A 13,640-nucleotide genomic window follows, 5' to 3' on the forward strand; every position below is an offset into this window, starting at 1 on the left:
TAATTTATGAAAAAGTCTAGGAACTAGCAATTTTTGTGTTTTGTGATCAGTACTTAATCATCAAAAGAAAAGTGAGTGATCTTTTATCATTGGATGTAATCTCACACCATTAAAAACACTATTAATAACCAATTAATAATTACAAAATATAAAAGTTGTTGATCTCTAACACTCCTCATAATTTATTATCCCTGAGATGGGTAAATACATTATTTTTCCCCGACATTTACACCAATTATTCCTTGATGCACCAATTATTATCACGGTATTATATTCCCCAAGGATAACATTTAGGAGCACCAATATCCGGAACCCTACATGGACCGGTTTCTTTGATGTTCCAATTACACTGTTGGTGGCATGCAGGATCATCACGTATCTCATCATAAATATTAAAGCGATGTATTCCCGGATACCAAGAAAAGGTACAGTTGTACACAATTCTGTTTCTGTGAAAAAGGGTTGGAATGAATTTGAAACTCCAACTTTGATCCCTAGTAAACCTTGTCGACTGTTCTACATCATGAGTTTTCACATTGTCGCAACGAATTTGAAGATCCAAATCGTTCAATTTGTTGCGCATGGTCACAACAATGACAATAGGTTGAGGAGCAACTTGACCATCAATCATACTAACATTGAGATTGAAAGAAACAAGTATGAGCATTATTACAACTTTAGAGAGTGATTTTGATGAGATCGTCATCTTTAATGTGCACTATATTGATGAATTTAATTTGATGATGAGATCAATCAATTTGTATATATAGAAGAAGCTAAGGCTTTTTTTTTATAGTTGGTATCATTGACGGTTACTACTTATGTCGTTATTTAATTTAAAATTGTTATTTGTATATTAAAATTAACTATTATATAAAAATAGTTATTATATATTTATGTATAAACTTATATTTAATTATTACTATTTTAGACTCTTATGGTAAGATATAGACAACAAATTATTAAATCATTTCCCCAAATAACTTATTTTATGTATACAACCATGTGTTAGGGGTTAGGCATACAAATAAATTCAGTGAATATGATTTAATAGAATGGATGCTAACAGGACAGATTCAGAAATATTATTATGAGAGGTCAATGACATATATAATATTAAATAATTATGTAAAAAATTATATAATATAAGATGTATTATAAAAATATACTGATAGAGCATATATTTTAAAGTGTAAAAAATATGTGTATACTTTTTATTGATGAAATAGTCGATTCTTGATATTATAAAATTCATCGATAATAGAATTTGTGTCAAATTTTTCAACAATTTTTTTCAATATAATTAAAAGACAATTAATAAAAAATTCATCTTTCATTTTTTTATGAGTCATTATTCACAATATTCATAGCTAAGAAAATCTTTCAGTTGTAGTAGTTGAAACAGAGAGAATTAATACCAAATAAATAAAAAAAGACGATCACAAGAAAAAAAAATCTATTTTATGGGATTTGAAAATTTTTATTTAATTAAAAAATATTAGTAATAATATCTTTTTCATATATTTTTAATATTGTTACTTACTTTTTAGATATTAGAAATCATTAATATTTAAGTTAGACTAGACTATTATTTATAGAAAAAAAGATACTTTTTATTACTAAAATTTGACAAAAATTTTAAAAATACTTCTAAGTTTTATTTTGTTTCAATTTTGTCCCAAAAGTTTTCAATTTGCATCAAATATATCCTCGACGGCTAAATTTTCAAAAAATTTAAGACCAATCTAAAATAATGCATGAAAATTATGTTTGATTTGCTTGTGTTGAGGGGTTGTTCTTATGAAATTGTTTTTGAATCAGTCTTAAATTTTTTGAAAAATTAGCAGTTAAAGAGATATTTTTTATGAAAATCGAAAATTTTTGAGACAAAATTAAAACAAAATAAAATTTAAGAGTATTTTTAAAATTTTCGTCAGAAACAAAAAATATACTTTATCCTTATTTATATTATACTAAATATTAAATACATTTTTTAAAAAATTAAATTATATTTAATAACTTATTACTATTAATTCTTTTAAAAAAAATTGGAGGGCCGAAGCCTCTATTCATTCCGCGTATGTCCGTTCCTGGATGCTAATATAACACAAAAGGAGAAGAAAATCTAAAAAATTTATGGATTTGAATAAGTGTCAAATTTTAAAACCAATTCTAATAATAGAAGAGAGGAAAATGATATAAAAAATAGTATTGAATTGATTGCTTGTGATATTATAGAATCAACAAAAGAAAGTAAAAAATTAAATCTTAAGAATTGGATTAAGTTGAATGATTGTGATATTATAGGATTAGTAGAAGGGAGAAAAAGAAACTAAAGAATTAGTGCTCACTAGTGTATGTTTTTGTGCACTGTATTGGTTAATATATAAGAATATATGAAACTTTTTATTAAAAAAATAAACAAAAATTAAAATTTAATCATTTTTAATATTAAAAATATTAAAAATAATTAGTATTTATCTTAACTAATTTAAATTAATTTTGTTTATATTTTAGTCTAAATTATAAAGGCAGGCCCAATAAAAATAAAGGGTTCATCTCAAAAGATGGTTTCTACTGAATATCCGACCTCTTTAAGAAGTCGGACATGACAAAAATGATTGATTTATACTTATTTGAATAAGTAATTGTCTTCTTGAATCTCTTTTAAAAAAGATAGATTCTAACAAACTCTTAAAAATAAAGAGAATAGTTATTCATCAATAAAGATGAGACTTCTACAATAAAAATAATTATCTATTCTACTCAAATTAATACAATAGTATATATGATGCATGCAGAGGACATGGAAAAGAACTCAAATTTTGATGAGAAATTTAAAGAGAAATTGGCAAAGATCAGAGAAACATATGCGAACACGAACTCAAATAGAGAAAAAAAAAATAGATGAATAATCTTCTGTTTAAAAGAGATAATTTAGTCCTTAATTTGTTATTTATATTCCAATTTTATTGGAATTAAACATAACTAAGAGGAGGGTGAGAGTTAAATTAGTGGTACAGTACTGGAGAAATAAAGTGTGAACCAAACGTGGAATATAATATTCCTAGTCTAAAGTTCTTGGGAAATCTCGACAAATCAACCAACTACACACATTCTATTTTCAATCATTGTCAAACATATGCATGTATAATTAGGAGAATTTTATCAAAGTTGTAATGTGACAAAGATAAAAAGATATTTAGTATGTGAGCTATAAAGGTCTGTATTCCTAAAAAAATTAGGAATACGTGCCTAATTCTCTAAATAAATAAATTATATCATTTTACCCTTTGCAAATCCTTAAAATTTGCAATATTTGGTCACTAGTTATTTGTACATTCATTAAGTTTTAGGGCATATTAAGTTATTATTTAATGACTGTGATATAATAGAATTGATGCTAATATAATATAAGAGAGGAAAAGAATAGAAAAAATTATTTTGAATTAAATGCTTGTAAAATTATAGAATCAATTCTAATAATATAAGAGAGGAAAAGAATAGAAAGAATTATATTAAATTGAATGTTTGCGATACTATAAAATCAACACAAGAAAAAAATCTTAAAAATTATATTAAATTGAATGATTGTAATATTATAGGATCAATAGAAGAGAGGATCAAGAAAAAAAATCTTAAAAATTATATTAAATTATATTAAATTACTGCTAACTAGTGTATGCTTTTGTGCACTTCATAGAAAAACACATAAAAATATATGAAGTTTTTTTATTAAATAAAATAAATAAATATATATATAATTATTATTATTATAAATATTTTATAAAGTTATAATTAAAATTAAATTTTTAAAATTTTTAATATTAAAATATTAAAAATAATTAGTATTTATCTTAATCAATTTGAATTTGTTGAGTAGTCACGTTGAGTCTAATAACTCCTGAGTTACTGATTTCTTAACCAAGACCAAAAGGAAAAATTCTAAATTATAATATGGCCAATATTATTACTCATTAAAATTTCATATTTTATAACATGAATTTTAAGCTCTAAATTTATAGACTTATACTATTATAAAAATTATTAAATTAATTAATATTTTTTTATAATATTATCAAAATATTATAGTTGAGTATTAGTTTGCATTGTATGAAAAAAAAAACTATAATAATTTTTATTATTCAATATATATTAAAAAATAAATTATTATCGCTAGATGGATAAATACATTATTTTTCCCGGACATACATTTACACCAATTATTCCTTGATGCACCAATTATTATCACCCCTCCTTCCAAGGAAAACATTGTTGATCAGTACCCGAAACCCTACATGGATTGATCTCGTAGATGTCCCAAGTACAATCTTGGTTGCATGCTTTACCATCACGTTCACCCTCATAAATATCAAAGTGACGATCTGGCGCCCCATGCCAAGAAAAGGTACAGGAGTACAAAGGCACGTAAAAAGGGCTTGCAAGGAATTTGAAACTCCAACTTCGACCAGTTGAAACCGTTTGGTCCCCTAAATCAACCTGGGCACTGTGTTGATCCTTGCAGTGAAATTTAAGATCCGAATCGAGCAGTTTGTTGTTTATGGTCACATCAACCGCAATAGGTTGAGGAGCAACTTGACCATCAATCATACTAACATTGAGATTGAAAGAAGCAAGTATGAGCATTATTACAACCTTAGACAGTGATAATGATGAGATCGTCATCTTTAATGTGCACTATGTTGATGAATTTTGATTATGAGATCAATCAATTTGAATATATAGAAGAAGCTAAGGCTTTTTTTTTTTTTTTTTAATTTATATTTAGCATTTATTAATTGTCGCAAGAATTAATAAATGCTAAATAAGGCAAGTTATAACTGTTTTGACTGATTTTTTTTTGTTATCAAATATTTTCGTTATATTTAATTATTACTATTTTTTACTCTTATGGTAAGATATAGAAAGTTAGAAACAAATTATTAAATCATTTCATGAAATAACTTATTATTTTATGTATGCGATCATGTGTTAGGGGTACAAAAAAATTCAATGATTATGATTTAGGTCTAGTTTGGGTAAACGACTTAATTAAGTTTCTTTTGAAAAAAATAGGTTAAACAATAAATTACTATATTAAAAGTAGCTTATAAATAAGTTATTTTTTATTTGAATTTTTAGTTCTAAATGAGCTTATTTGATAGAAATGTGATAAAAAATAGAAGTATTATGAGAGAAGTCATTTTTTTAACTTCTCTATAAGCTCTTAAATAACTTTTTAGAAAACTGCAATTTAGTTTTAAAAATTACACCAAATATTAATACCACTACTTTTTATAAGTCAAAAATTTAAAAAAATTATTTTTAAAACTTTTCAAATAGACCCTTAATAGAATGGATGTTAATATAATACAAAAGGAAAAGAGAATCTGAAAAATTTATTTATTGATTCGAATGAATGTCAAATTTTAAAATCAATTCTAATAATACAAGAGAGAAAAAGGATATGAAAAATCGTATTGAATTAAATGCTTGTGATATTATGGAATCAACAAAAGAAAGAAAAAATTAAATATTAAGAATTGAATTAAGTTGAATGATTGTGATATTATAAGATCAATAGAAAGGAGAAAAAGAAATTCAAAAATTAGTATTCACTGGTGTGTGTTTTTATTTTGTGTACTGCATTGGTTAACATATAAAGATATTTGTAGTTTTTTATTAAAAAAATTAAACAAAAATTAAAATATATAATAATTATTATTATAAATATTTTATAAAATTATAACTAATTAAAATCAAAATTTAATGATTTTTAATATTAAACATATTAAAAATAATTAGTATTTATTTTAACTAAAACTTTGCTCACTAAATTTAAAATAGTACAAATTCTTGTGGTTACTAAAATCTTGCTCACTAAATTTAAAATAGTGACCGATGTTGGTCGCTAATATTTAGCGACCGATTTCAGCGACCAGTTGTCACCAACGCCACTTAACCCATATTAAATAATTTCGGTCGCTAACAAGATCGGTCGCTAAATAGCAACTAATATTTTGGCCGCTAAATCAATCACTGAGGTATTCAGTTGGTAAATGGCAACCAATATTTTGGTTGCTAAATTAGTCGGTAATAACTAATTTCAAAATTTTAAAATTAGTCACTACTATTATTGTTGCTTCCTAATTACAAATTTTAACTAATTTCGTATATATCACTATTAAAACTGAATTTTTAAATATAATTCTAATTCAACAAAATATATAAATAATCAAAGATAGGTAACTATTTATTAAGGTCAAATGCCAACAATTATTGAAAATCAAAATGAAGACAAAAGTGAAATCGTATAGAAATGATATGAAAAATGGATTCTAATACAAATAAATTTATATTTATGTGTACTACATATATGTATTGAAAAAAATGAAGATAGAAACAAATTCACAAAAATACAAAAAATTTATATTTATGTATACTATATAGCTGTCTATCTTTAATCACTGATAATGACCTCTTCAATTTCCTCTTCCTTTCTTCTTCTTTTTCATCACCACAACGTGACATCTTCAATGTCAGGTCTATTTTATTATTGTACACTTCTTTTGTTTCTCACCATAAACCCTCTGAAATAATAAGAACAAACAATGAACAAGAATAAATCACATATTAAAATAGATTATAATTAAAATTGAAACAGAAATAACAAACCATGAAAACAGTTTACCATCATGATTAATAGGGTAATCCTATTCCTTACCATTATACCTACATGGACCCAGCAGCAGGTTCCACCATTGCATACTTTTGGTCCAGCAGATCACTCATCCAATTGAAATAATTATTAAGGAATTAAATTCAACATTTTGTATGTAATAATATATTAACTAGCAACTGACTTTTCTCCTGAGTTGAAAAATAATGTAAAAAAAAAAGTATTTGTCTTTTAAAGTTGAAAAATTTCTCATTGATAACAATATTATATTTATGGATCGAAAATTTGTCTTTGTTAAAATTTACTTATGCCAGTTTTATTTATTGGTATATCTCTACAAGAAAAAGCGTATTTTTCGACACAAAAATCGCGACTATCTCTCCTGTCAATATTTTTCGACAACTTGCTGTCGATATTTAAAAAAATATATAATTAAAAATAAAATAATAAAATCAACGGCCTAGTCGTCGATTTTTTATGATGTATTAAATCCTTTTTTAACTATTGTCCTATTGTTGACGAATCAGAGGCCGAAAAATACTTTTATTTTAAAATCGATGGACATGATGTTTATTTTTATATTTAAAATATCGACAACGTTTACGTTGATAAATTTAAACGATCTAGATTGCTTTCTAAAATCAAATAAATGGTGTGGATTTAATGTATAAAATAGATGCTAAAAACATTTTTTTTTCAAATTAAAATCGACAAAAAGTACCGTCGATTTTTATTGCTAAAAACTCAAATCCCACGCCCACTTTCCGCTCCAACAAGTTCAGAAACACAGTATTAGCCCAAATCTCCCATTTCGTCACCAATCCACCAACTCTCGTTCTAGCTAAAATTTCTCATTTTACCCCAAATTCACCAACCATCATTCTCCGTTGTCGGTGTCATGGTTGCACCGCTGTCACTCCGTTTGCTCGCGCTCTATTGCTGCTGTGCCGCTGTCGCTCCCCACATTCGCGCCACTGTCTCTCCTTTTGCTCGCGCCGCCTGTCGTTCCGCTGCTGCCGTCCCACCGTCGGTCCTTCTCTCTGTTGCCGCTGTCGCTCCTCCTACCTTGGTTCTTCTCTGCTCTCTCTCAATCGAGCTCATAAAAATCAGGTATCGTTTTCTGATTGTTACTGAACTCTTTTTAAAGCCAACTTCAGTTTCATTTGAAAATCCCCTATTCCAGGTGTAATCTATGACCTAATCATAATCTCCTATTTTCTAAGCATCAATTGAGAATATAAATGTTTGTATTATTGATGCAGCTCAATGTCATCTTGCACTTTTGATCTGTTATTCTAAATATCATTTCTTAATTATTGAGTACTATTCAAAGTATGAAAAATTCACAAATGTGTGCTTTGATGTCAATTTTTCTGTGACTGAGCATTATTATGTTTGGTGCAGCTGCAGATTCCGCTGACATTGATTGCATACTAAATTGTGATCATGAGTCCATCTCTGTCTCTCTTCCTAGTGCGGAAGCATACTTGCATCTCGCAACTCTAGTGAGTATATATGAAGTGGAGTCAAACCTTGATGTTATCTAATTGATTTTTATATTCATTTAATATATATCTTTTGATGCCAGAGTTCAAAGTTTGATCGTTTTTCCTTATTCAACAATCTACATTCGGCGGTGAGCTTTGCACAGTTGAATCTCAGCCAGGGAAAAAAACTTCTTATTTGTTGTGATAACGGTAAAGCCTCTCAACTCGAGTATCCTCTTTCTATTTATGTGAAAACCTAATAACATCATAAAGATATTCCGTTAATTATGTGTCCTGATTTAATAGCAAATCATTTCACATGACCTGCCTAATGCACTAACTTTGCTTGATTTTTCAGGGGAAGACATTAGTGTATGCGTTTGTTTAGCCATTTACACACAGTAAAAAGACTATGGTGTGATGTTAATAATTTTAAGAAGTTCTTTTTGCATAATTATTTATATTTTCAGGGAAGAAAGACTAAGATATTAATATTGCTCCACAAATAATTGCTTAAATGACCAATGGAGGAGTGGATCGTTTTGTTGAATGTACTGTTTGCAGCATCTAGGCTATGATCTCAGCATTTCTAGTTCTGTTCTAATCCGTCACTTTCATTCTTTGGATTCCATTCGCAAGGTTGGCGCCATTCTTTCTCTTTCTTTCTTTTTCTTTTGTTTCATCTGTTGTTGTTGTTGTTGTTGTTGTTGTTGTTGTTGTTGTTGTCTGAAGTGATTTTGAATTTTTGATATACTTGCTGCTTTAGTTCCAAAGAAATCTGTGGCTATTTTAAGGAGAATTTTAATTTTGGAATTTGGATCAGCGAAGGTTTCAAATGCAATTTTTATCATTGTTAGTTATTGATGTTATTGTTGTTAGTTGGAAAACACGGAACTCTAGTTTCTAGTTGTTGCAGTTGTACCCTACGACTCTACTTATTTTTTGCCATTTCTTGTGTATTGTGCTCATATCAGCTGAAATTAAGTTAGCCCCTTTTCTAATTGTTGAATGCTACCAACTATGTTCTTAGATTCTTAAATTGTTTTGGGGCGCAGGCTGAAAGTATCCTTATCATGATGAAGTTAGCACCAGCAAAATATAGACAGGGTCAATATCATATCTTATCCTCATCAAGTGCCAGTTGGATCGGAATAGGTAGAACTAGAATATACCTATAGTATGTGACTGCTGTTGTTGGTTTATTCTGTGTCTATTCGACTTCCCCTCTTCTGTTCTTGACCCTTTACATTGGTTGAAAGTGGAACTAACCTCCATCTGCATTGGCCGTTAACTCAATTATGACCAGGGACGGATGTATTCATTGGGAAGTGGGGGCAACTGCCCCAATGAAATTCCAAAAATGTCTTAATAGTTCTTAGTGAAATGTCTAAATTGCCCCCAGTATATAATTAATTTTGACCCCAGGACCCAGACCCCACTTCAAACTAAATCCCTAACCCTTCTTTTTCCCCAATCTTCTTCATCTACTCCAGCCCTCCCTCCAGGATCCAGCCACCAGTTGGTGTGTCGCACCACCAGGCACCAGCCCACCACTCCGCGTTTCAGATGGTGTCACGGTTCTCTCCTCGCTGACGTCTCCGCCCTCGTGTCTCCAGAGTCCAAAGTCACTGGCTCACTGCTGCCGTGCTGCGTCTCCGCATGACCGCATCCCCTTCTGGCTTCTGCCTTGTGCCTTCTTCTTCTTCTTCGAATATTGCGAATCTGCGAATCTGAGTTCCTCTTCTCTCTTCGGTTTCACTCTTCAGACTTCAGCAGAGAACGCCGACCTTTTGTCTTCGTCCTGCTGCCGCTGAACGCCGCACACCCGCACCGCTACTACCTATTGGGTTCTGCACTTTTGCTTCTTAGTTCCTAGAGTTCAGTTGTTCAGTCGTTCAGATTCAGTCTTGAATGATTCTATTTCTTGGTACATTCATGAATCATGATTTAGCAATCTGCAATTCTGTTTATTCACTTATTTGCTAATTGGATTAATTTGTTTGATAATTGATTTAGTTGGTTTGTTAATTGTGAATTTGTGATTGAATTTGTTCTGATGTAATTGCAACTTTGCAAGTTTAGTTTGATTAATTTGTTTGTTAATTCACTTATTCACTTCTTGGATTAATTTGTTTGTTAATTTGTGAATTGGGATTGAATTTTATTCATTTACACTGTACTCCTTTTGTACTCTTTTTTTTCTTCTTCGATATATAAAGATTGTGTCTTTTGGTCTTTCCTACTTGCTTAAGATGGAAAAAAATGAAGACTAACATCTGATATGTAAAGACTCATTATATAGTATTGTTTATATGAGCTTTGAAATAAGTTTACATATATTATATGGTATTGTTTAAATTTCATTACAGCCTTACAGAGCCTTTGAAATAAGTTTATATGCTCAATTTCTGTTTCTGGAGTCTGGACTACTATTTTACTAATGTTGAACAATGACTCAATGAGTAATATTACCTCATTGACTTAGATGGCATTTATAGGCAGGCTTATAGCAATTTTGTCTCATCATCAGGTGTGCATCAGCACCGCAAGAGCTTAGAATGGATTGGCATATTAGTTGTTGTTATTTTTGTTGGAACTTGAAAATTTATTTAAATGACATATGTATATCAATTTTGTATTTATAATTTTTAATTTGTGTAGAATTGTGAATTTTTTTATTAATTAATTAACTTAGATTTATAATTTTATCTTATTAGTAATGGAGAAATATTTCAAAAGAACCTCGTCATTGGAGATTGGATCTCAAAATAATTCATCGACCTCTTCTAATAAAAGGAGGTTTTTAGAATTCGAAGTAGAGAGTCTTATAGCAGATCCAGGACAACGACCAAAGATTTCAAGTTATCACCCAAATGATAGAGACAAAGTTAGATGTGCATATTTGCAAAAAGGTCTTTGTCAACCAAGGACTCATGATTTTCCACAAACTGCTTATGGTTCTTCTTTTCGAAGATTTAATCCTAATTGATTTGATGACTATGACAACTGGTTAGAGTATAGTATATCAAAAGATGCTATTTTTTTGTCTTTGTTGTTATCTTATGAAACCCGAGACTGAAGGTGGTGATGCTTTTGTAACTAATGGCTTTTCAAATTGGAAAAAAAAGGAGAGACTACAATTCATGTTGGGATTCATGATAGCGCTCATAATCAGGCTTCGAGAAAATGTGAAGCACTTATGAGACCAAAACAACACATCACTGCTGCTATTGAAAAATAATCTGAGCAAGCTAAAAAGAATTATCAAATTCACTTGACAGCAACAATTGATTGTATTAGATTTCTTTTGCGACAAGGATTGGCCTTTCGTGGTAATGATGAGACGGATGATTCTGTTAACCAAGGAAATTTTTTGGAACTTCTAAACCCTAAACCCTAAACCCTAAACCCTAATAGCACCCTAAATCCTAAACCCGATGAAGAGATTGATCGTGCTTTCAAAAATGCTCGTGGAAATCTTAAACTAATAGCACCCTCAATCCAAAAAGACATTGTAAGAGCTGCTGCAAGGGAAACGACAAAAGTCAATGTTGATGATCTTGGTGATGAATTATTTGCTGTATTGGTTGATGAAGTCCGCAACATTTCCATTAAGGAGAAAATGTCAGTTTGCTTAAGGTATGTGAACAAAGAAGGACAAGTTAGGGAGCATTTTCTTGGTCTTGTTCATGTTTCTAATACTAATGCTTTATCCCTAAAATTAGCATTGGAGTCATTATTAGAAACATATAATTTAAGTTTATCAAGAGTACGTGGACAAGGATATAATGGTGCAAGTAACATGCAAGGAGAATTAAATGGTTTGAAAACTTTGATATTGAAAAAAAATTCTTATGCTTTCTATGTACATTGCTTTGCCCACCAACTTCAGTTAGCTCTTGTAACGGTTGCAAAAAAACAAGTTGAAATTGCTTTGCTTTTTAATTTGTTAACCAATTTGTGCAATGTTGTTGGAGTTTCGTGTAAACGAAGAGATATGCTTCATGATAGTCAGATGACTAAGACAATTGAAGCATTAAAAAGTGGAGAAATTTCTAGTGGGCGTGGTTTGAATCTAGAAACAGCTTTAAAAAGAGCTGGAGACACTAGATGGGATTCACACTATGGAACTATACTTAGATTAATTTCTTTATTTCCTTCTGTGGTTAATGTTCTTGAATATGTTAAGGAAGATGAAAATAATTCAGAACAAAGAGCTGAAGCATGTCATTTATTGAATGTCATTCAATCCTTTGAATTCATTTTCAACTTGCACTTGATGAAAAATATCTTGGGAGTTACTAATGAGTTATCTCAGGCGTTACAAAGGAATGATCAAGATATTATAAATGCTATGGCATTAGTCAAAGTGTCTAAGCAACGATTGCAAAATATAAGAGATGATGGTTGATCTCTTTTACTTGATGAAGTCTCACTGTTTTGTGACAAACATGATATTATTGTTCCAATCATGGATGATATATTTGTGTCACAAGGAAGATCAAGACGCAAAGCTCAAAAGATATCAAATTTGCATCATTTTCAAGTTGAGATATTTTATCAAGTAGTTGATAGACAACTTCAAGAACTCAATAATCATTTTACAGAGGTGAATACTGAATTGCTTCTTTGCAGCTTGTTTGAATCCAAGACACTCATTTTTTGCATTTGATAAGGAGAAGTTGATCCAGTTAGCTCAATTTTATCCATTAGAATTTTCTTCCACTCAACTTTTGGCACTTGACAGTCAACTTAAGAACTTCATACTAGATGTGCGTTCTGATGATAACTTCTCGGACTTAAATGGAATTGGTGCTCTTTCTCAGAAGTTGGTTGAGACTCGAAAGAATATTATTTATCTATTAGTGTTTTTTCTTTTAAAGTTGGCTTTAGTTTTGCCTGTAGCAACTGTATCAGTTGAAAGAATTTTTTTTGCTATGAACATCATAAAGAGTCGACTCGAAACCGTATGGGAGATAAATTTTTAAATGATTGTTTAGTGACATACATAGAAAGAGAGACATTTGATTATATTGACAATGAAAAAATTATTCAATCTTTTTAAAATATGAAACTTAGAAAAATAAAATTTTAAATTATTTGTTATTATTTTAAATTATTATTTTATTATCTTGCCCCCACTGAAAAAAATTTTCTGGATCTGTCATTGATTATGACCATGAGGATAGGTATGATTGAATTATATTATTTTGGCCATAACTTATTATCTGCTTTATTTATCGCCAAATCTAAACCATATATGTCAAAACACTAAGTACAATTGCTAAATTCAAGGTGGCAATTATTTGTTGGCAGAGTTATTCCTATACACGTGTTCATTCAACATTCCGATTTGGAACTATACCAGCTCCACCATTATTAGTGTAACAACTTGCAAACAATTTGCATTTTGGAGACATCTAACAGGTCAATCATTTATGGAATAATGAAACTATTGGATATTTCTTCTTCAT

At 29.5% G+C, this 13,640-nt stretch overlaps 3 protein-coding genes across 3 annotated transcripts; 1 reads left to right on the forward strand and 2 right to left on the reverse strand.

The window, feature by feature from the left end:
- Positions 1 to 268: 268 nt before the first annotated feature.
- LOC107489890 (S-protein homolog 5-like) lies at positions 269 to 706 on the reverse strand. Its single transcript, XM_016110659.1, has one exon. The coding sequence runs from the start codon at positions 704 to 706 to the stop codon at positions 269 to 271; it is 438 nt and encodes a 145-aa protein (XP_015966145.1).
- Positions 707 to 4,248: 3,542 nt separating this feature from the next.
- LOC107489891 (S-protein homolog 5-like) lies at positions 4,249 to 4,686 on the reverse strand. Its single transcript, XM_016110660.1, has one exon. The coding sequence runs from the start codon at positions 4,684 to 4,686 to the stop codon at positions 4,249 to 4,251; it is 438 nt and encodes a 145-aa protein (XP_015966146.1).
- A 2,891-nt stretch (positions 4,687 to 7,577) lies between these two features.
- On the forward strand, positions 7,578 to 12,577 carry LOC107489892 (uncharacterized). Its single transcript, XM_052261779.1, has 2 exons — positions 7,578 to 7,789; positions 11,584 to 12,577. Exons 1-2 carry the CDS (start codon positions 7,578 to 7,580, stop codon positions 12,575 to 12,577), a joined length of 1,206 nt encoding a protein of 401 aa, XP_052117739.1.
- The last annotated feature ends 1,063 nt before the right edge of the window (positions 12,578 to 13,640 follow it).

Source organism: Arachis duranensis, chromosome 5, assembly GCF_000817695.3.
Source record: "Arachis duranensis cultivar V14167 chromosome 5, aradu.V14167.gnm2.J7QH, whole genome shotgun sequence".
In the NCBI taxonomy this organism is placed as follows: domain Eukaryota; kingdom Viridiplantae; phylum Streptophyta; class Magnoliopsida; order Fabales; family Fabaceae; genus Arachis; species Arachis duranensis.

What these genes read in the sequence shown, in the direction of transcription:
- LOC107489892 (XM_052261779.1), top strand. Translation starts at nt 7,578, where the DNA reads ATGGTTGCACCGCTGTCACTCCGTTTGCTCGCGCTCTATTGCTGCTGT. An exon ending in ATCGAGCTCATAAAAATCAG is followed by an intron (nt 7,790 to 11,583) that starts GTATCGTTTTCT and finishes AAACCCTAATAG; the next exon opens with CACCCTAAATCCTAAACCCG.
- LOC107489891 (XM_016110660.1), bottom strand. Translation starts at nt 4,686, where the DNA reads ATGACGATCTCATCATTATCACTGTCTAAGGTTGTAATAATGCTCATA.
- LOC107489890 (XM_016110659.1), bottom strand. Translation starts at nt 706, where the DNA reads ATGACGATCTCATCAAAATCACTCTCTAAAGTTGTAATAATGCTCATA.